The sequence below is a fragment of the Terrapene carolina genome, unplaced genomic scaffold (genome assembly GCF_002925995.2).
Source record: "Terrapene carolina triunguis isolate 2854851 unplaced genomic scaffold, T_m_triunguis-2.0 Scaffold714, whole genome shotgun sequence".
Classification (NCBI taxonomy): domain Eukaryota; kingdom Metazoa; phylum Chordata; order Testudines; family Emydidae; genus Terrapene; species Terrapene triunguis.
The window spans coordinates 13,707,418-13,732,473 of record NW_020665065.1 but is presented as its reverse complement, the minus strand read 5'-3'; the positions used below and the strand labels follow the sequence as shown (position 1 = coordinate 13,732,473).

Sequence of the window (25,056 nt, the reverse complement as noted above, 5' to 3'; positions counted from 1 at the left end):
GACATCCACTGGCATTCATGGCTACGCCCACCATCTAATGCTGGAACAGGGCATTGGGGGTGGGCTGCAGACATGCACACACACGGATAAACGACATTGGGGCACCATCCATTTCAAGGAGAAAGCTCTCTGCTGGAGAGGCTGCAGAAGGCTCAGTGAAATCATTACACCTGGGTCCTTATAAACTACTTCCCCTTCACCCTAAACTAAAAGGCCCTTAAGAAGCAGCCCGGTTCCTTCTGACCCCAGCAGATAAAGGCAGGAGGCTCTGGGGTGATTAGAAACCCTGTAATCAGAACGAAAAGGGCAACTTTTTGTTCCTCTTTGGTAAACATCGTGGCCGAATCGCAGGATGTGACAGAGGGAGGGAGGGAAAAAGAAAGGTGGAGAGAGACACATGGAGATGTTCAGAGACAGAGAGTGTAAAGCACAGATCCTGTGACAGAGCCACGCACAGACAACAGGACACAGAAGATCTGGGCACAAAGACAACGGGAAGGTTTAACTCTTACCCTGTAGGGCTTCTTTGGCTCGCGCTAGCTCTTGCTCTTTCTGTGCCAGTTGGAGTTTGAGCTCAGTGGCGGAGAGAACCTCTGTCGACTTGCTGCCATGTGTCTCCTCCAGATCTTTTGTTAGCATTTCCTTCATTTGTCGGAGCAGGTGAACCTCCTCCTGAAGCTGGGTCACTTCTTCTCGTAACAGCACTGGAGGAAGAGAGAACACAATTCAAGGAAGTGACTAGCTGCTCTCTTCAGCTCTGGCAGGTTTTCAGTGGCTCGGGCAGTTAGACAACAGAAACCCGGTTGGTAAAAAGGACCCAGCACTGACGTTGCGCATGCAACTCTCAAGCCCCTGCAATTCCAGTGGAGTAGGAACCACAGCACCCCCAGGTTAACCTGTTCGTCCTGCTTAGATACATGGTGCCAGAGGCACAGGTAAAGTGCCGTGGCAGTGAAGTCATTTTTATTCTCCATAGAAATGCTTCACTCTAATTTGATAAGCGAGACTGCAATCTGCACACTGCAAAGCACTGAAGATATTTTGGACGGTCACCCGGGGGCTACTCGATATGTTTAAAAAGATGAATGTGGTGGACCAAATGTACCCTTGATGTCAGAATTTTTCAGAGGAGGGATGGAACCAGTAGAAGGGAACTCAGAGAGCTCCCTCCAGTAACTTGTTTCTATTCTGTTCCTTTTCCAGTTCTTAAAGCCATGATCAGAGAGAAAAATTCAGCCCTTGGAGAAGCACTAGCAAAGCTTTTCAAGGGTGATTTTGGGTGCCTTTATTTTTGGATGCCAGACTTAAGGCAGCTTGAAAAAAGGGTCTGATTTTCGGAAAGGGCGGAGCACCTACCTTCTGGAAATCAGGCTGCTTTAAGATTTCTCAGACTGGGTACCCAAAAATCACCCATCATTTTTAAAAATCTTGACCATTACCTCTAAATTCTGCTAATTTTTTAAGGGTGCCACCGTTCCTTAATGATTTTTGCTGTAGCCACAATATCTAGAGAAAGCAATTGCTCAGCCTGGTCTCAGTAAATGCTGCCTTCAACTTTCGATCTACTCCACTGAGTTTCACTATATCTAAGTTTAATGCAAGCAGATTCTGCTTACATTCACCCATGTGCTCAAACTCTGCCCAAGAAATCTTAGCAAAGCTGTTCTGAGAGATCTTGGGGTGATGCGGGTGGGAATCTCCTTTCATCTACGGGCAAAAACCAAACTTTTAAAGTTTTCAATCCTTGTTGTCTGTATCTAATTCTTCTATATTAGATACTAACCATCACTAGCCCCTTAGTACTATCCCTGGAAGTATGGAAGCAGAGGGCAAGGATCCTGAAACGTTAAAGCAGCAACTGCAAAGCAAGTCCAGAAATAGTTCTTGCGAGTTAAATTCCATTAACATTTTTTTTGCATAGTTCATGTGTGTACAGGAAAGGAGGTTCTGATTGGCTCTAGAAAACAGCTGCTTCTATTGAGAACCATTTGGTGGCCAATTAAAACCCAACCAGAAGCATCTCTAAGAGTCAAGGCAACAGAGATGAAGTATCCTCCATAGGCCATTTACAAAATATGCATCTTTAAAGAGACTCACAAGAAGCCATTATTACAAACTGCTGTAAAACGATGCATTTTGGGCTGTGACGGATGCCAAATACAGCTTGCCAGAGCGTTGTAGTACATCAATTGTCATAAATATTGACAGTCTGTATGCGAGTGGGGGAGGACAGAGAGAGAGTCTCATACATCAAAAGGTTAAAGTGATACACTGGAACAGATTTGTTCCTCAGCTGAGTAATGGAATCCCAGACAATACTGTAGGGGGCTAGTTTCTGAACCATTATCACAGCAGTGCGGCGCGAGAACAGCAAAGATGCTTACTGCTGTTTAAAAAGGGTACGTAATACAAGACGAGACTCGTACCACCGCTGGTTATAGATGAAATATTCAGAGACAATGCACTCAGAAATGCATTACGCTCTGCTGTTCTTAGGATCTGCTTGCCCTCGCTTTCCATTATCCTTACACCTACTGGGTTTTTCCCACCTAAGTCTTTGGAAATCTTCATATAGATTACTAAAAAAAAATAAAAAATGGAGTCAATAACCCCTCCAAACAAGCAGCAGTACTTTCAACAGGGCATGTTTTCAAACTCCGGTTTGACCTCAGGTCACTCCTAGAGCAGCAGCACGAACATAAAACAGAAATCAATGAGCCTATTCAAGAGCGCAGCCGAAAAATCTGCCAGCCGACTCCACCAATAACAATGTTGCAATGAAGAATAGTGGAGCCACAAGTTAAAAATCGACAATCACCTGTATTTAGGTGCCATTCCGGGCCAGTCAAACTGGTATTTTTAGACCAGCCAACTTTCTGCTACCATTGGACTCCCGTTGTGGAGTCCCTGATTAAAAAGGGCACTGAAGTGCTGTATTTACCCTCACCACACCACCACTGTGGAAACAAGACATGAATGGAAGATAAAAGCAGACAAGGACAGTTGGGGGGAGGGGAGGAAGGAGGGTGGGTTTTCTTTAAATAAATGTACATGGTGGGGAATGGGAAGGACGTTTTGTTTGCGGCTTCGAAGCAGTCACCCCTGGGTACTCAGGGAGAGGTTATATCGGTGTCATCTGCTTCTTTGAAAACCCATTTACCTGCCAAATCTCCCTCCTCCGCCGACAGCCGGCTCCGAGTGTGGGAGGCCGGCGCTGGCAAGGCTAGACTAACCCCGGGCTCTTGCCGAGCCCTTCGTCTGTGCAAATTTTAGGCCAAATTCTCTGCGGCTGGAAATTAGGCCAAATTCTCTGAGGCTGTTTCTGCGAAACAGGCAGCTGGTGCAGAGCCACGCTGCGCTGGGGGGAGTGCCGGTGGCCCAAGGCCTCCCAAAGCTCCCCTGAGCACTGGCTGCATCTTTGAGGGTGCAGCACGGACTCCTTTTGCATCCAGTTAGCTGCACCTACATTACTCCTCTTTCTCCCCATTCCGCAGGAGGAGGCCAAAGCACAGGGTACGGGAAAGGGGGAGGGAGTGCGAGGACTGAAGATGCGGCTGGCCCCTGGACGGGGAGTACAAAGGGGGAAAAAAGGCTGCTTCTCTCCCTCCCCGCCTGTCCCTCCCGTTCAGGGACCAGACCATCTGGCCAACAGCGTTAAAAGGATAACCCTGTGATATCAGCCTGTCAGTGACAGGCACCCACAAGGTGTCATTGCTCAGCCCATCATGTCTCTAGAAAGAAGCTTTCCAGGGAGCAGAGCAACCCCGCGTTTCCAACGCTGATCCCTCTCTGAGCCTCCAGCTCCTTATCTATACCTCTTGCTGGCCTTGAGAGTGGCAAGACAGAGAGGCACAAGTCGCTCGCGATACACGGAATCACAGGGTGCTCTGATCACCGACCCAGAACCTGGATTCCTTTGGATCTCGTAGGACAATCAGCAAAACCCCTCCAAAAGCAGACATTTGTACTAAGTTAAACTGCTGGACTTTGCTGTTCAGACCCAACTTTAATCATGACATTGGAAAACCCCTGGCTGAACCAGCGTTTGACTACGGGAGCAGAGATAGCTCAGTGGTTTGAGCATTGGCCTGCTAAACCCAGGGTTGGGAGTTCAATCCTTGAGGGGGCCATTTAGGGAACTGGGGCAAAAATCTGTCTGGGGATTGGTTCTGCTTTCAGCAGGGGGTTGGACTAGATGACCTCCTGAGGTCTCTTCCAACCCTAATATTCTATGATACTTTGCATTCACTCCTCAAAGTAAATAATAGACCCCGATAAATGCTGCCTCTGTTGGTAGCACAGAGGCAATTTGGTTTCTTTAGCTCGAGCGAGAGGAATGTTGCCAGTTCATATGGTTTTGAAGGGTTGATTCCAAACCATAAATATCCATTTGTTACATACCGGAATAAAACGTGCAAGAAATATTTCAAGGGATTTTATTCAGACTACAGACTTTGGCCTTTTTACTGATCCACATTTTTAAAGAAGCAGCAACCCCAATGTAATACCGACCTTAACAAAACCTCGCAGTGCCCTTGTGAGATGGGAATATTTACCTTTACCCATCTTTAAATTAATAAACAGAGACACAGAATGACACTGATGGGTACAGCCCTGCAAATCTGTGGATATCCGCTTTATATCCACAAATATGCTCCACGGATTGGATGCAGAATGCAGGGCTCGACTGACGGGCTAAATAAAGCACAGAGTCATCTTACAGAGAGTCAGTGTCCGAGTGGGATGGTAGAACCCAGGAGTCCTGTCTCTTTGTCCCCTACTGAACTACAATGTCACTATAGAATGTGGAACAAGGAACCACACATGTCTTAATCTATCCAGCTTCAGTCAGCCCCACTGACAAACTACACGCTCTGGTATCTGCATGGGGCAGGCGTATCCCAGGATGATTCACTCCCGGGGGAGTGCACTGATGACAAAAGGATCCTGCAAGAACCACCCACTTTCACTTCTGGTCTTCCAGACAGAGCAGAGGTTGAAGGTGTCTTGTCCCACTGTGACAGATCAGGCCTCCTATCCAGGCACACTTTCTGCCCAGTTCGTGCACCTGAGTTTCTGCCGACTTAACCCAGAAGCAAGCCTGACTCGCTACACGTATCAAGGAGTTAAACAGAATGTGACTTCAGAAGTAGGGTGACCAGATAGCAAGTGTGAAAAATCGGGACGGGGGTGGGGGGTAATAGGTGTCTATATAAGAAAAAACCCCAAATATCGGGACTGTCCCTATAAAATCAGGACATCTGGTCACCCTACTTCAGAAGTAACATAGTGTGTCTGAGCCCAATGCCTTGGAAGCATTTTGCCTCCCCAAACAGAAGCAAGCCAAGAGGCATGTACGTAACACATGGTTTAGTCTCATCATATGATGATGATGATAACACTCTTTCCATTCCACTAGTATATCAGGAGGATGTTAAACATCAGCTACTAAAGTTAGACATTTTTAAATCAGTAGGGCCTGATCACTCGCATTTAAGAGTTTTCAGAAAGCTGGCCAAGGAACTCATTGGACGGTTAATGTTGATTTTCAGTAAGTCTTGGAACAATGGGGAAGTTCCAAAAGACTTTAAATATTGGCACATTAATTTTCTTTCAAAGGATAAACGGGATGACTCGGCTAATTATAGGCTTGTCAGCATGACATCGATCCCAGGCAAGATAACGGAGTGGCTGATACAGGACTCGGTTAATAAAGAATTAAAGGAGGGTGATATAAATTAATACAAATCAGCATGGTTTATTGAAAGTCGATCCTGTCATGCTAACTGGATATTTTTTCTATGAGATTACAAGTTTGGCTGATAAAAGTGCTAGCGTTGATACAAGACTTCTGTAAGGCATTTGACTTGATACTGCACAACACTTTGATTAAAAAGCAGATATAACATTAACATGGCACACATTAAATGGATTAAAAACTGGCTGATTGGTCTCAAAATGTACAGTAGAACCTCAGAGTTACAAACACCAGACTTACAAACTGACCAGTCAACCACTCACCTCATTTGGAACCGTAAGTATGCAATCAGGCAGCAGCAGAGACAAAAAAACCCATAAACCCCCTGCAAATACAGTACAGTTCTGTGTTATACGTAAACTACTAAAAAAATAAAGGGAAAGCAGCATCTTTCCTCTGCATAGTAAAGTTTCAAAGTTGTATTAAGTCAATGTTCTGATGTTAACTTTTGAAAGAACAACCACAATGTTTTGTTCAGAGTTACGAACAACCTCCATTCCCGAGGTGTTCGCAACTGAGGTTCTACTGTAACAGTAAACAGGGAATTTTCATCAAGAGGGTGTGTTTTTAGTGGGGTCCACATGGCTCTTTTCTAGGCCCTACACTATTGAACATTTCTATCAATGACCTGGAAGAAAACGAAATCATCCCTGATAAACTTTGTAGATGCACAAAAATTGGGGGAGTGGTAAATAAGTGGAGGGGACAGGTCGCTCAAAGTGATTGGGAGCGCTTGGTCAACTGGGCACAAGCAAACAATGTGTGTTTTAATACAGCTAAATATAAATGTGTACCTCTAGGAACAAAGAATGTGGGCCATGCTTACAAGAGGGGGGACTCTATCCCGGGAAGCAGTGACTCTGAAAAAGATTTGGGGGCTATGGTGTATCATCAGTTTCCAATACAACATTGTGACCAAAAGGGCTAAGATGATCCTTGGATGCCTGCACAGGAGAATCTTGAGTAGGAGTAGAGAGGTTATTTTACTTCTGTATTTGGCACTGGTGCAAATGCTGCTGGAATCCTGTGTCCAGTTCTGGTGTCCACAATTCATGAAGCATTTTGAAAAATTGGAGAGGGTTCAGAGAAGAGCCATGAGAATGATTAAAGGATTAGAAAACCTGCTTTATAGTGATTGAGCTCCTTGAGTTTTTCTATTTAGCTTAACAAAGAAAAAGTCCTGCATGTTGGCAGGGCTTTAGACTAGCTGATCCTTGCGGTCTCTTCTAACCCTATGGCTCTAGGATTCTAAGATTAAGGGGTGACTTGATTACAGTCTATAAGGATCTACGTGGGGAACCAATATTTAACAATGGGCTCTTCAATCTAGCAGAGAAAGGTATAACACGATCGAACGGCTGGAAGCTAAAGCTAGACAAATTCAGACTTGAAATAAGGCATACATTTTTAACAGTCATTAACCAGTAGAACAATTTACCAGGCTCATGGTAACGTCTCTATCACTGACAATTTTTAAATCAAGATTGGATGGTTTCCTAAAAGATCTGCTCCAGGAATTATTTGGAGGCAGTTCTATGCCCTGTGTGATACAGGAGGTCAGACTACATGTTCACAATGGTCCCTTCTGGTCTTTGAATCTGTGAAAAAGAAGAACCTCACCACTGGCTGAACCACTGCCTGGAACACAGCAGTGTGGGATTTACTAGACACGCTCCGGAGGGCAAGTAGTACCTGACAACTCGTGCAGATGAAGTGGCTATTTCCCTTGTCCGGGACACAACAGAACACTTGACAGAGACCAGCTCCACCTGAGAATTTGCATATTTTAACAGCAGGCTTGCCAGTCTTGTGACTGAAGCCTCCCGGTGTCCTTAACAACTGAACCCCAGCCCTGGGGACCTATCAACAGGGCATTAACCCAGCGATTGGCAGGACTCAAGTGAGGGAGTTCGCCAGCTCCCAGATTAGCGTTAAAAAAGCCAGATCTTTTCATCGAATACCAATCCAATTACAACAGTGCAAACTCGTAAACAGGGGTCTGCCCGGCTGCAAAGCAAAACTCCCTCCTCCTGGAGACGCTGAGAGAATGTTTTGCCTGCGACACATTTCCAGGAGCAAAACTCCCAACTAGGGGGGCAGATTCTGGAGTGAAACTGGAGTAACTCCAACCACCTCGGTGGACCCACTTCAGATTTACACCAGTGTAACTCAGAGGAGAATGCTGGCCCCTGGAATTCTAAACCCCCAATTCTCCTCCCATTCTGGTCATTACAAAGTCTCACCCTTGCTGCTTTTCCCACTAGCATTTAATTAAGCTGGACTATACTTGCAAATGGAGGGCATTTTATTTCCAGGGGAACTGCATGGCAACGAGGTACTGAGTAGCGCTAGGAGCCTAACGCCCATTAACTAAATGCCACTTGGGCCTTTGAAAATCTCCCCCTGAACCTTTCACCTCTTGGCGACAAGGTTAAAATCTCCCCCCAGGTCAGTAGTGACAAAAGGCCATTAACATCAGGTGGTTTTTGGGTGGCCTGTGTGTGATGAGTTTGGCAGGTCTCCATTCAGCCACCCCCCAGCCCAAGCACTAATTGGCAATCTTATCCGGGCGCAGTCAGACGAAACCCCAGGATTGAGGTAGTCCCTCCATGGTGGGGTTTTGGCACACGGACGGGAGGCTCACACTTACGCTGTCACTACCAATTGTGTTGTGCGTATAAAGGGATGAGTCTGCAGTGCTGTCAGTGTCCCCTCCCGGTCCCCTCATTCTGACCTGCACCCCACCCCAGTTTCTGTATTCTTTGCCCCTACGCTTGGTTAAGTCCTGGGTCCTGTGGTCCTCCCTCACCTGAAGGGGCAAGTCTTTCATTGTTCTGATGGGCTCTGCCCACCATCCCAGAAATTAAACAGGCCAGCACCTTTCACCCAGCACTACATTCACTTGGCAAAGATTGTAAAATGCCCATTGGGCTCTGTTTCAACTGAGAAATAGGCTATAGGTAGGAGCCAGTTTTCTCAGGCCTTGGGTTGCTTCGTGTGACATCACTTCTCCCCCTTCGTTATGCCCGTGTAACCCACTGTCCTGGACACGGGTCACCCTCGCCGCCTGATCTGCAGAGGAAACAAGCATGCTACAGCTCCCGCCTCGGAGACTCAGCGCATTAGCTCCCGATCTAGAGGCTCATGAAATCCTCAGTTCAATTCCCAATCACTAGGGGTGATAGAACCAAAATCTTACGGTTGCTCAGCTAGACCTGAAATTTATAAACACCCTTTGTGGCCGTAACACCACCCTACTGTCCTTTTACGTAAGGCTGCAAGTAATTAGCCAGAAGCAAACTATTCTACCTGCTACCCGACCGCGAGTCAGATCTGCCATCACGACATATTTTTAGTCTGAAAACACCATAGCCTGCCTTCCCTGAAAACAAACCAGTTCTTAGTGAAAGAGAGACAACAGCGTACACGACACTGCAGGTGCAGGCACGCATCACATACAGATACACTGAAATGTTTGCTCAACTGCTGTCCTTGGAGTCTCATTGGCAAGTACTGTACTCGTATCCCCCTCCTCCGTTCCTACACCAAACGAGACTGGCAATGCACTAATAGGAGAAGGCAACGTAGCAATCAGGAAACTCACAGCGAGTCACTGTGTACCATTCACCTCCACAAGGGGGTGGCGTGTTAAAACAGGACCCACATCCCAGCGAGCGCTGGCGTCCTCGGGACTTGAGGGCGCCAGGCACTTTGCAGGAGGCACTCAGCACTTTGCAGGATTGGGACCATATAGAGTGGATGAAACCGGATTGTGTGCATGTAGAAGCGTGCTGCTTTGCTCTCCCAAATGCAGAGGTCCCAAACACTCATGCCCCTATCTGGCGGAAGTACTGCCCCCATCCACCTTTAATCTAGCTGGCCCAGGTACCAGTGCAGTGAAGCCACAGAAGCACCAGCTTCCACACAGGCTATAAAAGCCTGCCCAGAACCCTGGGTGCTTATTTGGGCGCTAGCCCATGTGGAAGCCTGTGGTGCCCTGGCTTCATTGCTACAGGTACTTGTACTAGCTAGATGAAAACTAGCTTGGATACGTCTACATGTGTTGCAATCACCCTCCCACCCCAACCCCTACCCCTCCACTGCAGGAGTGTTACAATGCAGCACCACACAGACACAAGTCGCCATTCCTTTGTCCTGCAGGTCAAAGGTAACGAGGTGGCACGCACCTAGACAGATCTCTGCCACCCCAAGTGTGAGGAGCAACCCCTGCTAACAAACCATCCCCCCCCCGTCTTGAACAGGTAGCTGCATCGGTGTCTGGCGTCAAACGTTCTGCAAAGCCACGTGAGAAACAGCATCTGCCACTCTTCAGAAATGAGCACGGCCAGTGCAAAACTTTTCACAATTTCCACCACCCTCCAAAAAGTCCTAAATTCCAATGCCACTGTTCCCAGCAGCGTACTGCCAATATTTTAAATCCTGGACACCTCGGTTCCCTTTATGCTCGGTATACTGGGATACAGGAGCTTGCTGAGCCTCATCTAAGGGCCATTAAAGTCAGTAGAAAGACTCACGTTGACTTTGAATCACGCACATGCGTCAAAGAGTTAAAGAACTAGGAAATACATTAGTTTGTTTCTTCCTTCCATTTAAACAAAAACATTTGGGAAACCAACTGATACCAAGGGCAACTGGCTGGAAATATTTATGCTTTGTTCCTGAAAACTATATGGTGTTTACTGATAATGCAGTTACAAAGTTCAGCTTGTGGCATTTCAGATGGGGACAGGGTAAAGACCGTCTTAGGGTACGTCTTCACTTACATCCGGGTCCGGATGTAAGCAATCGGTTTTCTGAGTTCGATTTATCGCGTCTGGTTAAGACGCGATAAATCGATCCCGGATCGATCCCGGAAGTGCCCCGGATCGATCCCGGAAGTGCTCGCCGTCGACGCTGGTACTCCAGCTCGGCGAGCGGAGTACGCAGCATCGACGGGGGAGCCTTCCTGCCGCGTCTGGACCGCGGTAAGTTCGGACTAAGGTACTTCGAATTCAGCTACGTTATTAACGTAGCTGAATTTGCGTACCTTAGTCCGAAGTGGGGGGGGTTAGTGTAGACCAGGCCTTAGAGGAGACGAGAAGGCCTCTGTGCCTGGCATTTGGTGCAATCTGGTCTGGAAGCAAAATGTTTGCCTTTACTAGAAGCAATTTTAAGAGCTCCGGAGATAGAAGGCTGGGGAGATCTGACATAGATAGAGGTGACTCCATCTGAGGCAGAGGAATTATGCTAACCTTCAATTTATTATTTGTACTGTGGTGGCTCCTACAGACCCTAACTGAAATCAGGGCCCCACTGTGGGAGGTGCCATACAAACAACTAGTGAGACAGTCACAAAGAGCTTATAGTCTTAAAGACAAGAGAGATGAAGCGGAAAGGAAAGGAAACAGAAGCAATTAAGGGAAAGTCTTGCTTCAGGTCATCCAAGTTCAGTGCCCAAGGCAGGAATAGAAGCCAGGTCACCTGACTCCCTGTCCAGTACCCTACTCACTAGACCATGCTGGCTTGGATTTGGTAGCAAAATTTTTAAGAGGGGCTTGCTCCCAAGAGGCCTCTCCAGCACATCACTGCAGGGCCGCCCAGAGGATTCAGGGGGCCTGGGGCAAAGCAATTTCGGGGGCTCCTTCCATAAAAAAAAGTTGCAATACTATAAAATACTATATTCTTGTGGGGGCCCCTGCGGGACCCGGGGCAAATTGCCCCACTTGCCCCCTCCCCCCTCTGGGCGGCCCTGCATCACTGCTTTGGGGCCTTCCTAATCCCACAAGGACTTTCTTCACATTTCATTTCTTTGTGCCTGATGGTACCCACCTCATCAACTACGCACTGATTGTCCAAAGCGTTGGGCATAACACACACAGCCTTTCTAGGTACAGTGGGGCCTCAGCTACCAGAAGACAAAGAGAGATGATACACTTCTTATAGCAGACAGGCCTGCCATTGTCTTCTCATCTGTTAAGGCAATTTTTATAAGCCACACATCTTTGGATTTTTAAAAAGAGTAATTACAATAGGAGATACAAAAGGAGAGATAAAAATAGGAGGAATCCAACCATGGAAATGCACAGGGAATTCCTAAGGAAATATACAACATATATTATACTTCTCGAGATACATCTATGATGTCTGATAGAGGTTTCCAGATTTCACTGAAAGAGTTGATGGTTCCTTTGATTTTGGACTTGTCTATATGGGGAAATTGACTGGACTAATTATTCTGCTATAACTATGCCTGTCAATTTCTCCATGTAGACAAGTCCTTTGGTTTTGTCGTCTTCCCCCCCACATACTCCCATTAATTTTACAGATGAATCTATGAAACTGATTCTAATTAAACTGTGCAGTAAATGATCATTTCAAGGTATCTCACCAAATTGCAATGGCCTTTTTCGCTGGGTGTCAGTTATAAAGAACGCTGACAGTTGTGTATTTTTATTTTAAACCTGTGCAGCTGGACTGGGAAAGAAGATTTGATTTTAGGGTGACTACCAGTGATAATGGATCCCAGAGGTGCAGAGCATGATTAATTATTTGCATTACTGTAAAACCTAGAGGCACCGAGACGAGGCCCCCCATTATGCTGGGTGATGTACGTACACACACACACACACACACACAAAGTAAGAAACAATCCCTGCCCCAAAGAATTCACAGCCTAAGTAGACAAGACAGACAAAGGCGGGGAGGGGAAAGAAGCACAGGGAGGGGAAGTGACTTGCCCAAGGTCATACAGCAGGTCAGTGTTGGAGTCAGGGACAGAACTCAGGTTTCACGACTCCGAATCCAGTGCTGTATTCACCAGCCTAAACTCTCAGCGTTGGAGCCAAAAATCACGATCTATATTACAGTCACAAAATACGTGTAAAAAAAAAAATACTGAAATCCTTTGTATACCAGACAAAAATTATCCAGCTCAGCATCCATATTACCCATGCATTGTGGAGTCTTTGTTCTCGACTCTAAATATACTTTCTGTTCAAAAAGCAGTCTCTTTCCCACATTGTTCTGTTTCTGCTTACTCTCTCAATGCACCTTTCAGCACAGACTCGCTCGCATACATGCATGTGCTGCATATCAATCATCTTCTTGAGCCTCAATAAAGCTTTAGTTTCTAAAAATGTTGTAGGCCACATGGTTTCATACAGAGAGTTTGAAACTAGAAACTATGCACAGTTAACTCGGGGCTGGGAAGAACCAAAGCTGTGGGTGGATGTAGACTTAAAAGAACATACAATAAAAAGGATGGAAGTTCAAAAACTCTGGCACTAAAATTAGATTCTTATTTCCAAGCTAAAGTTTTTCCTTTCCCCACTCACTGGAAGCTTAAGGAGAAGGATATTTGCTCTTCAGAAAACCGCATGTAATGCTGATATACATATCTGTAATTATTACATTTTTTTATATGCTTGAATCTCTTTGCATTCAAGGCTTGTTTGGAAATGCACTTGAGTGATTCTAAAAAAACTCCCCAAACCTCCCTTTGTTTCTAGCAGGCATCTCAGGTCAGGAAGGGCACCAGTAATTCCACAGCAGCAGGTTTCTGGAGCTCAAGATGACAGTCAAGCAGCTGGTTTCTGGAAGTTCCTGGCCCTGATTGCTGATGGAGAAGAGGAGAGGCTCCCAGATGGAGGTGGGTGGAACAGACACCAGGGGCTGTCACTCGGGGGGGTGACAGCAAACTGGCATGCATCTGCAGCAATTCGTTAAAAGAGAGGAGACGGCAGGCCTGCCTTCGCCAGGGCAGCTGGAGAAATTGCAGCGGAGGAACCCGTGGGGCGCACAGCCCAGATTCTTAACACCCTGAAGCATAACTTGGAGTGTTGTGTGTATTGCATGATCAAAACCAAGGAAGCCAGGCTTGGTGCTGAGACACGAGCCACAGAACTTTAAAGAGGGCCGCACCTTCCCTTGCACAGCCTTGCTCTGTGGCCACCACTGCAGGTGTGGTGAAGAGCTCTATGAAGATAGAAGGGGAAAATGTTAACCAACCAATATATTTTTGAGCCTTACGAAGTGGTTTAGTTAAAAGCTGGGGTGCAGGGTTGGGCTGGGTCCTCGATATCGCCACTTCCCCACCCCTAATTTATAAAGCATGTTCCATGGGTTTGGGGAGGAGGGTGTGTGAAAAAGTATCTGTGTCAGAGGTATCCTTATGGTCTTTTGAAAGGGCACCATCTTGTGGGTCCTGCAAGCAGCTGAGCGAAGGAGGCTAAAGAGAGACACTGAGACAGTTTAGAGTTTCTCTGAGGCAGACACTGAATCTAGTTTCATCCATTACATTGCTGATGTTAAATAAAAGCCTTCCGCTGAAACCTCAGACTCCGTGATTCTCAAGAATATTGTGTCCCAAAGCAACATCCCAGAAATGTTGTGAGGAGGGGATATTCCAAATCAGGATCCAAATTCTGCAGTTAGAGTTCATTTGCAAAATAGTTACGTTTCTAGCTTTTATCTAAAAGTTACAATTACTCTCTTCTCCCTCCCTACATACGCACCCTGACTCTGACTCCAGCATGGTCAAAGCTCCAGTGTAGAGAATGAAGAGGAGAAATCCTGGCCTCTGCCCCTTTTTTATTTGTTCCCAACTTCTAAAACAAGCTGCTAGGTAAACAAATTGTTTTAAGAATAAGTTTTCCGTTAGTCCATCAGCTCTTGGAATGACTGCCACCGACTCGGCACAAGGAAATGTAACAGGGACAGAGGATGACAGAGTTGGCATTCAGTGTTACTGACAAGCACCATGGTGGCAAACACATCTTTGATCCCCAGCACCCAGCAACAGGTTTTCAGTGGACTCGTTTCACAGAAAGATCTATACAGTAACTCCTCACTTAATGTTCTCCCGGTTAACGTTGTTTCATTATGATGTCGCTGATCTATTAGGGAACATACTCCTTTAAAGTTGTGCAATGTTCACTTATAACGTTGTTTTGCGGGTGGGGGCTTGGAACTAGGGTGGGCCGGCAGCCCCCCATTAGCTCCCCTCCACACACCCCGCTCGCCGGTGGGCCCCGCGGATCAGCGCCTTCCTCCTCTCCCCCATATGAGTTAGGGAATGGCAATGTAGCCCCCTAGGAGCCATCTGTGCCAGAGAGATATTTCTGGTACCTCCGGCTGTCAGTCAGCCTGGAAATACGACTGCAGGAAGGGCAGTCGGGAAGGGAAACTGGATAAAGAAGGGGGAGGGAGGAATGGATGTGACCTGAATTTTTTCAAAACTGAGTTCCTGGGTATGAGATGATCTGAACAGGGAGATGGAGAATCTCTATGGGAGGAAGAGGAAGAAGAGATGAACGAGAAGGGAAAAGGAAACAGAATCCCACTGACAAGAAATGAGACCACAGACCTATTTTGGTGATGATAATCCTTATATGGCTCTCAGACACCACAGTGATGAACAAAGCCTGGATAGACAGATCAGATCTGTGGTCCATCTAGTCCAGTATCCTGTCTCTGGCAGTGGCCAGCACCAGCTGCTTCAGAGGAACTTACAAATAACCCCCCAAGAGTAGATGTGGCATAATCTGTCCCTCCATTAAGGTCTGATCCTAACCCCGAATAGTCAGAGATTGGCTTAAACCCTGAACCAGGAGGTTTTATATGCCTTCCAAGCTTTTTTTTTTTTTAAACATTAACTTTTATACCTCTGGATATACTTGCTAGCCATAGAAAGTTCCCTTCCCTGCTTGAATGTTGCTAAATTCTTGGCCTCAGTGACAGAGGTGGGTAGATAGATTGGATGGATGTGCCAGTCACCATTATTTACAATATGGAGAACAAGAGAAAAAATATGCCAGCAAAGACCCACTGTCAATCTCTCTAAAGCAGTGGTTCTCAACCCGCAGGCCGCATGTGGCCCAGCTGTGTGCTAATTTTTTTTTCGAAATTTGCTGTTCTGGGCTGGCAGGGGGCGGGACAGCGTCTTGCAGCCTGCGCCAGCACTCCTGCCAGCAGGGGGCTGATGAGTGCCGTAGTGGGTGGGAGAGTGGGTCTGTGGGTACGTTTTTTTTGGGGGGGGCGCGCTCTGGGCAGCGAGGGATTGGGGGGCACTAGGAACTAGGGGTTTGCCAGGGTTCTGCAGCACCCCCAGGTTTTAGGTAGGGCTCTGCTCCTGGCCCCCCTTTGCGGGTCCTGGTTGCTGGCCTACGCCAGATGCTCTGCTCCTGGCCCAGCGCTGGGAGTCCCAGCTGCCCATCCATGCCCCGCACGGCGGCACTCAAATCCGGGTCCGGCTGCCGCCCGGTCCTAGGGTCCAGCTGCCCGGTCCTAGGGTCCAGCTGCCCAGCCCGTGCCCAGGGCTCTGCTCCTGGCCCCTCTCTGGGTGGGGGCGCTGAGCTTAGGGGACTGTGGGCAGTTGGGACGGGGGGAGGGAGGGGCAGCGCTGTGGTTTTCAACCTGCGGCCTACAATGATAAATAGGTTGAGAACCACTGCTCTGAAACATCTTGAAAGGTAGTTTCACTTTGTACAGCACACATGCTGCTTTAGTACTTCAACTTTTGAAGGATATATACTGAGAAGGGGGGAGAGAAGAGAAGAGAAGAGGGGGCACATTGGATTATTCTCCATCCCAAATGAGCAGCTGCTTCAGGAAGACAAAATGTTTTGCATACTTTAAATGTTTCCCTTACGAAAATTGGCAAAGACGGGCTCTGTAAATTATTTAGCAATAAAATCACTAACTAGGAACAGTCGAGCTTTGGACTGGGGATTTCATTAAAGTCCAAAGTGCTCTTTGAATTCCTAGCAAAACTACCATAAACAAGCGTCCAAGGGCGACGACGTGACAGCTTGTGATATCCTGCCAATGCAATGTTACAGTTTCTCAGGGGTGTGAACTCAGCTCCTAAATTCCAGCATTTGGGATCATTCAAGAGAATACAAGTAGCAGTCATCCATATCCAAACATGCTGCAATCAAAGCTGTCATCTGGAAGTTGATCCCTGGGTATGGGCCACGGGGAAAACAACTTGTTTCTAGTGAATTTTCCCACACTACGGTTATGACAAATTTCCAGCACAGAGACTAGATACATTGAGAAGAACAAACTCAGTCATCAGCCATTTTGAAAATGCGCAAATGTATTTAAGGCCAAATATTTTAGGGCCAAACTTAGACCAGATAATATATTTTATAATGTCTTGGGTGAATTTAAGGCTTGACCCAACATCCAGTGAAGCCAGTGGAAGTTTCTCCCATTTACCTCAATAGGCATTGAGCTCTCATTAATGAGAGGGACTTTGAGCTGGTTTACACACAAACTTGCACCTATTTAATTAATTAAACTGGTTTCCTAAAAGTTGATTTGTTACCAAATTCAGTGGTTCTCAAACTTTTGTATTGGTGACCCCTTTCGCACAGCAAGCCTGTGAATGCGATCCCCCCATCCTTATAAAGTAAAACCACATTTTTTTTATATTGAACACTATTATAATGCTGGAGGCAAAGGGCGGTTTGGGGGTGGAGGCTGACAGCTCATGACCTCCATGTAATAACCTCGCGACCCCCTGGGGGGGTCATGACCCCCCAGCTTGAGAACCCCTGAGCTAAATTGACTTCAGCCACTTTCATTCCAAAAGAAGTATCCACACACACACAGCTAAAGCATCAGTCTGAATTCACACTTTTTAAATGTTAACACAAGTGTATGTGGAGACCATCCCGTGTATGGTAGATCTGGCTAGAGTCAGCCGAATACAAGCAGGGGCTGTGTAAGTTTCCTCCCCAACAGCTCTGCTAGGGAACCTCCTCGCTGAACTGCAACAGACATTGTTATTCTGGTGTTTGTTTCCCTACCTGCTCCCTCCAACACCGAAAATCCTACAATCAGCTTTTCCATCACAAATAACCACCAACGATGGAAACGCAGTGGAGAAAATACCCTTAAAATACAGACCTTTTCCTCTGGTAACAACTATGATGCAATTTCTTTTATTTTTGCAACAGCTGTTAATTATATGAGGTACTTAGGACAAGAGCTATTCTTAGTTATTCCTTGGAAAATGATGGATTAGAGCACGCAAAACAAACCCAGGAGAACCAGATCTCATTACTACAGAAGCGGTTCTCCAAGCCACATATTATTTCTCCTGTACCACAGAGAAATATTGCTCCAAACTTTGGCATTTCTGTGGCAGACCTCAAGGGTGCTCAGCTGGGGAAAAATAGCTTTCATTCCCAGCTAAAATTAGCGATGGGCTCTATGACAACACATTGCCCTTTTAAGAGGCGGAAAAGCTGGGGAAAAGGTATAAAATAAGAGTTACCAGAGTGAAGTCAATCTGGGCCAGTGTTTGGTGAAGGAAAGACCTGAGGTCACTTGTAAGCCAAGGAATCCAGGCTTGGAGGTACCTATGGGTTGTGCCTGCTTTTTGTTTCTTTTTCTCTCTCTTTTGTATGTGCTTCTTTCCCTCATTGTTTGATTTGGCCCTGTATCCCGGGGGGCCTGACTCTCCACCCCATCACACCAGTTTTATGCGGGCGAAACATCATTGAAGTTAGCGTGCTACACCAGTTTAAAACTGGGGTAATGGAGGGGAGACTCAGGCTTCTTGATCTCCATAATTCGTAGGCTGTGGGACCAAGATGGCCTTGTGCCTCAGCTGCTGTATTCAGAGCTAGGACCCCAAAACTGCAGAGTTAGGTGCCATTCACTTGGGGGAGGCACTGATTCAAAGTGATCAAGATCGCTTGATAAACTGTGCACAAGCAAACAGTATGTATTTTAATACAGCTAAAGGTACATCTTTACATCTAGAACATAAGAACGGCCATACTGGGTCAGACCAATGGTCCATCTTGCCCGGTATCCTGTCTTCTGACAGTGGCCAATGCCAGGTGCCCCAGAGGGAATGAACAGAGCAGGTAATCATCAAGTGATCCATCCCCTGTCATCCACTCCCAGCTTCTGGCAAACAGGCTAGGGACACCATCCCTGCCCGTCCTGGCTAATAGCCATTGAGGGACCTATCCTCCATGCATTTATCTAGTTCTTTTTTGAACCCTGTTATAGTCTTGGCTTTCACAACTCTGGCAAAGAGTTCCACAGGTTGACTGTGTAACAAAGAACGTAGGCCATACTTACAGAATGGGGGGTTCTATACTGGGAAGCAGAGACTCTGAAAAATATTTGGGATAATCAGCTGAACAAGAACTCCCAGTGCAATGCTGTGGCCAAAAGAGCGAATATGATCCTTGGATGCACACACAGGAGAATCTCGAGTAGGAGTAGAAAGGTTATTTTACCTCTGCATTTGGTGCTGGTGCATTACTGTGTCCAGTTCTGGTGTCCAGAATTTATGAAGGATGTTGATAAATTGGAGAGGATTCAGAGAAGATCCATAAGAATGATTAAAGGATTAGAAAACATGCCTTATCACGACAGACTCAAAGAGCTCAATCTATTTATCTTAACAAAGAGAAGGGTAAGGTTGACTTGACTACCATCTATATCAGGGATCGGCAACCTTTGGCACGCGGCTCGCGAGGGTAAGCACCCTGGCGGGCCGGGCCAGTTTGTTTACCTGCCACGTCTGCAGGTCCGGCCAATCGCGGCTCCCACTGGCTGCGGTTCACTGCTCCAGGCCAATGGAAGCTGCAGGAAGCGGCGCGGGCCAAGGGATGTGCTGGCCGCCGCTTCCGGCAGCCCCCATTGGCCTGAAGCGGCGAAACACAGCCAGCGGGAGCCGCGATCGGCCGAACCTGTGGACGCGGCAGGTAAACAAACCGGCCCGGCCCTGGTGCTTACCCTGGTGAGCCGTGTGCCAAAGGTTGCCGATCCCTGATCTATATGTACCTACACTGGGAACCAATATTTAATAATGGGCTCTTTAATCTAGCAGAGAAAAGTATAACACTATCCAATGGCTGGAAGCTGAAGCTAGACACATTCAGAATAGAAATAAGGTGTTGATTTTTGACAATGAGAGTAATTAACCAGTAGAATAATTGACCAAGGGTCATGGTGGATTCTCCATCGTTGGCACTTTTAAAATTAAGATTGGGTGTTTTTCTAAAAGATCTGCTTTAGGAATTATTCTGGGGAAGTTCTATTACCTGTGTTATGCAGGAGGGCAGTCTCGATGATCCTAATGGTTCTCTCCGGCCAAGAACCCCTGATATATACAAGCCCCGAGTGTATGGAGAGGTTAGTTTTCCCCTCTGTTTAATGCTCCTTTTGTATTTCAATAAAAATCTACGTTAACATGCTCTAGCCGCCGTCAGTGCTTCTTTCCTCACTAAAAACATTTTCACTTACTACAGATCAGTCAGTGCTGTCAGGCAGGCCATGGACAGAATAAATTGAGCTTTTAATAAATCACAGTTGGGCAAGGATTCATTGATCAAAATTATACAAACTGTTAAATGGTTTCAGTTATTTTTCCAAAGCATTTTTCTATGTCACTTACCAGAAACAACACACATCTGTAATTGGTTTCCAACGAGTTCCCACTGCATTATAACTGTAATCACAGGCTAACAGATCATACAGAGCAGCGTGATTTTATTTGCATGAAGCACATTACAAGAATAACTAGGCTTTAGAAAGAGGGATTTTCCCCTTTAAAATTGGTGACGTTAAGGAGTGCTCCCAAACCAAATCGAGAAGATCACTTATGCCTATATTTCCCTGTTTATCCTTATGCACATGGCCTAGGAACCCAAAATTAGGCTCCTAAATCTCTATTTAGGCACTTAAATTACCGGATTTTAAAAAAAGTGCTGAGCATCCCACAGCTACCAGTGATCTCCATGGGAGATGCTGGGAGCTTGGGACATTTCAAAAGCAAGCCAATTGTTTAGAAGCATAAATTTAAGCTCTTTTTTGGGGAGGAGTGTGGGGGGGGAAATCTTTGCCAAGAAACCTGTTATTAGACTGTTACTCCATTTATGCTGGCTATTAAAGTGGTAGGTCACTACTTCTGTTTAAAGGTTAACCTTTCCACACCCTCTAAAACCAACATGATTAGTTGGATTCTGTTGAAATTTGGTGTGCCACAAGGCAGGGATCATGACCTAAATTTGGGGTATTTGAGGCAGGGGTTGCAGAGATATAAGCCCTAAAACAATAGCCATTTTTCAAAAAGTTTCTAGGTTTGGGGTTTTTTGTGTGTGTAGTGCTAGAGATCAAACTATTGATGTGATATGGGTTCAAATGGTCTCAGTCTGTCAAGTTTTACCCCAGATAGCACATGACACCCACTAAATCTTTAGGGGACCCAAACGGAGAACAATATTTAAGAAAATATACATGTGTACAGTGTGCATGGCCCACTACAGAAAAATGGCTAGAGGGTTTCCATTTCATCTTATATGCATAAGGCTTAACTTTTGTAAGTGCTCTAAAATCCAGCGGTTATGCAGAATGCTTTGCAATTTGGTATGCCTTGCAGGGGCACAGGGCAGCGTTAGAGATCCGAATTTGGGGTCATTTGACCGATGAGTTCCTGTGTCACAGGCTCTGCAAACAAGTTTCCTTTCCGCAGCCTTGTACAGTTAAACTGAGGTCCTAATGGCGGCATGAATCACAGACCTTATTGAGTTGCATGGCTGTGAACAACTCACCCTTCAATTAACGTTAGTGAGGATACGTTAATCACAAGTCCCTACCTAAAACAAAAGGAGTTTTAGACTGAGTGGCTGGAGGTTGGACAATTTGTGAGTCACAGGCGGCAATTTTATTCGGGAGGGAACGTCATAAAAGTATTGTTGGGGGAAAAAACTAGACACATGAATGCCTCCTGAGAAAGGGAGGGAGGGACATTATGGGGCCGTGGAGGGGAATAGAGAGAGGGGTTTGGGGTTGCACTGAGTTCAGTTTTGCCCCAGGCAGTGCATGGCACCCCACTAAATTCATGTTTTGCACCCTCCAATCCGTGTGAGCAAAAGGAAGAGCTGCATTTGTACCTTTGGAATCTAGCAGGCATCATTTCAGTGCAGAATTAGGGCTTCTGATTTTAGGTTTTAACTGATAAACACCAATAAAACACCCCCGAGAGCAGGGGGGAAAAAATCAAATTGGGGTTTAGCCAATCAACAATGAAAAACATCAGAAATGGTTATTGAGATTCCGCTGACTTCACCCCATTCCCAGTGCACTTTGTTTATATAGGCGAAGTCCCTGCTTCTTGCCTTGTATCTAATTACTTATCGTCTATGGGGGTGCGATTTCTAAAGGGCACTAGCGTGTCACACATTAATAGGTCCGTGTCGACCCTGCTGATGAGCATGAAAGGTTCCCTAATGTGTTTTACCATAGCGCTGTTTGAAACAGTACTACGTTAAAACTCACCAGGGACAAACACAGTAAATGCTAAAGCAGGGAGTCAATAACAACTAACATTTAAGTCATTTTTTACACATATAATACAAATTAAAATAGATCCTATTTAGACAAGAATTTTGGGAAACACCTAAAAAACAAACAAAATCTTCTCACAGCAAAGGAAAAGCTCCCCTCCCCGGCAAACCCCCTGATTTTTGGACATTTACATAGGAGTGAAAAACGGCTAAAAATACCCTGAAAATTAATAACCCCTAAAACCAGAAGTCCTATGTATGCTATATAATTAGCAAGGCACTGGGGTTTTATAACAAAGGGTATTGTCAGTAGCGAGCTGGGATATGAGAGCAGTCTAAGCATTTATGATCTGCATGTGCTCCAGGTAGAGCAAGTGTGGTCAGTGCCCGGCATCGCTCTACTGACTTGTGGAGGCGGTAGTTTGCTCTGCTTGGTAGAGGTGTGTTGTGAGATGTGTGGATTACTTTGCGGTGTGTGACAGAGCTGAGAGTGTGATAGGAGATCTAGGTTTTGCACCCTCGCGTGTGTGTTTGGAAAGGGAAGAGATGCTTGGGTACTTTCAGGATGAAGTAGGTATCATTTCTATGGGGTATTGTGTAGGTTGTGTCAGTAACAGGGCATACAGCTTTTATTATAAAGGATACTGTCAGCAGTGAGGTGGAATGAGAGATGATCTTAATGCTTTAATGATGGTTAATTGAACGAGTAGGCCGTGATGATACCCTGTGAGTAAGTGTAAGGGAGTTATAAAAGGCTGTGAAGTTGTTCTTAAATTATATGCAAGTGGTATTCTTTTGGGGGAGTTGGCTAAGTGTGTGGGGTGTATGCCAGGCTCTGGTACCTCCAGAATCTCAGTGACAAGGGTCAGCATGAGCATATTGAGGAATTGCTTAAAAAGGGTAGAGGGAAGGTGGACTGGAAACCATTTTTTTTTCCTTTTTGTCCTTTAATGGTGTTAGATGGGAGGCTGTGGGTGAGAGTGAACGGGTTGTAAAAGGAAATAAAGAGCTTGTATGTGAGTCAACATTGTAACACTGTTGCAAAAAAAGTGAACATCCTTCTGGGATGTATTAGCTGGAGCATTGTAAGCAAAACACGAGAAGTAATTCTTCCGCTCTACTCCATACTGATTAGGCCTCAACTGGAGTACTGTGACTAGTTCTGGGCCCCACATTTCAGGAAAGATGTAGGCAAATTAGAGAAAGTCCAGAGAAGAGCAACAAAAATGATTAAAGGTCTAGAAAACACGACCTATGAGGGAAAATTGAAAAAAAATGGGGTTTGTTTAGTCTGGAGAAGAGAAGATTGAGAGGGGACATGATAACAGTTTTCAAGTGCATAAACGGTTTTTGCAAGGAGGAGGAGGAAGAATTGTTCTTCTTAACCTCTGAGGATAGGACAAGAAACAATGGGCTTAAATTGCAGCAAGGGAGGTTTAGGTTGGACATTAGGAAAAACTTCCTGTCAGGGTGGTTAAGCACTGGAATAAATTGCCTAGGGAGTTGTGGAATCTCCATCATTGGAGATTTTTAAGAGCAGGTTAGACAAACACCTGTCAGGAATGGTCTAGATAATACTTAGTCCTGCCATGAGTACAGGGGACTGGACTAGATGACCTCTCAAGGTCCAGTCATATAATTTCAACAACTATGGGTTGGCAGCATAAAGGTATGTATGTTAACAGGGTGTACTGGAGCATTGCTGAAAGAGGATAGAGTTAAGGTTACATGGGCAACCTTAACTCTGCATTTCCTGTTTTTCAAAATTTTGCATTTTGCTCAACTCAGCATTCTGCAAGGGAATGGCATAACGCCAAGCAACCTTAACTCTGCATTAATTTAGGGTGTTAAAAAAAAACACCTTAAAATACAAAGAATAAATTCAGTCAGGTTGGGCAGTTAAACTAGTTAAGTCAATTGCATTCCCTGGCTTCACAAATACTATCTATCTATCTCTATCTCTATCTATAGATATAGATATAGATAAATAAATAACTAGCTCTTATATAGCACTTTCATCAGTAGATCTCAGGGTGCTTTACAAGGAACATAGCATCATTTTACAGATGGGGAAGCTGAGGCACAGAGAGGTGAAGTGACTTGTTCAAGGTCACCCAGGAAACCAGTGGCAGAGCTGGCCACAGAATCCAGGTCTCCCGTGAGTTCCAGTCCAGTGCTCTATGGAAACACTGCCTCTTCTCTACAAGCACACTGTGGCTGTGTTTGGGTTGCTAACAGAGCTGGTGGAAAAAAGGGGAAGGAAATCCTGAAAATGCTAATTATTTTTCCATTTTGTCATCAAAATTTCGAAATTCATTCAGCCAGCTCTAATTTATAATACTGAAGAATAAAGTTTGAAAAACAAAAACCCCTTCAAAAACTGTCTTTGTTCATGTTTTAACTCATACTGAATACAAAATGATACTCAGATGGTAGGATATTTTAAAATTAAAAATTTAAGTTTTCTGTGAGCACATGCAGGCTTTGTGTAACACTCTCAGCTAAGCGGGAGCCCGAAATAATGCTGGTTGACTTCCGCAATACATGAAAACCAAGCTATAGATCAAATTTCACCACGCCAGTTCACTTCAGTAGAAGTTGTGGATTTTCTGAAGTTCAGGCCACTTAATTTAAGCCACCTAAACATGAAAGAGTTTGGTGACCAAATTTGAAGTAATTGATCTATATTTTTCTGAGACCACATTACTGGTTATGTGTTTCATAATGGAATCTCACACAGACAGTGAAATGAACTCTACAGATAAGGTGTAAAATTCTTTATTGCATCAAGCAATTTGCTATTGTACGGAACATTTTGTTTATGGGCGATTAGGAACACACAGCCTAATTGATGATGTCAAAGACACTGATGAAGACATGCCTCCATTCCTGCTGGAGTGGTTTGTTTAAATGTTCTCAGCTGGCTGAGAAAGAAATCACGTTCACACAAAAAAAGCAGAGGCAGTGAAGCGGACAATACCC

The 25,056-nt window shown here is 45.5% G+C and overlaps 1 protein-coding gene across 4 annotated transcripts in view; it reads right to left on the bottom strand.

The window, feature by feature from the left end:
* The window catches only part of LOC112104185 (kazrin), a 400,475-nt gene that overhangs the window by 152,403 nt on the left and 223,016 nt on the right, over window positions 1–25,056 (bottom strand). For all 4 annotated transcript variants that reach the window (XM_026659996.2, XM_029913544.1, XM_029913546.1 and 1 more), the window contains one exon: window positions 513–704. In XM_026659996.2, the coding sequence (XP_026515781.1) occupies window positions 513–704 (192 nt within the window). The remainder of the gene's footprint in view (window positions 1–512; window positions 705–25,056) is intronic.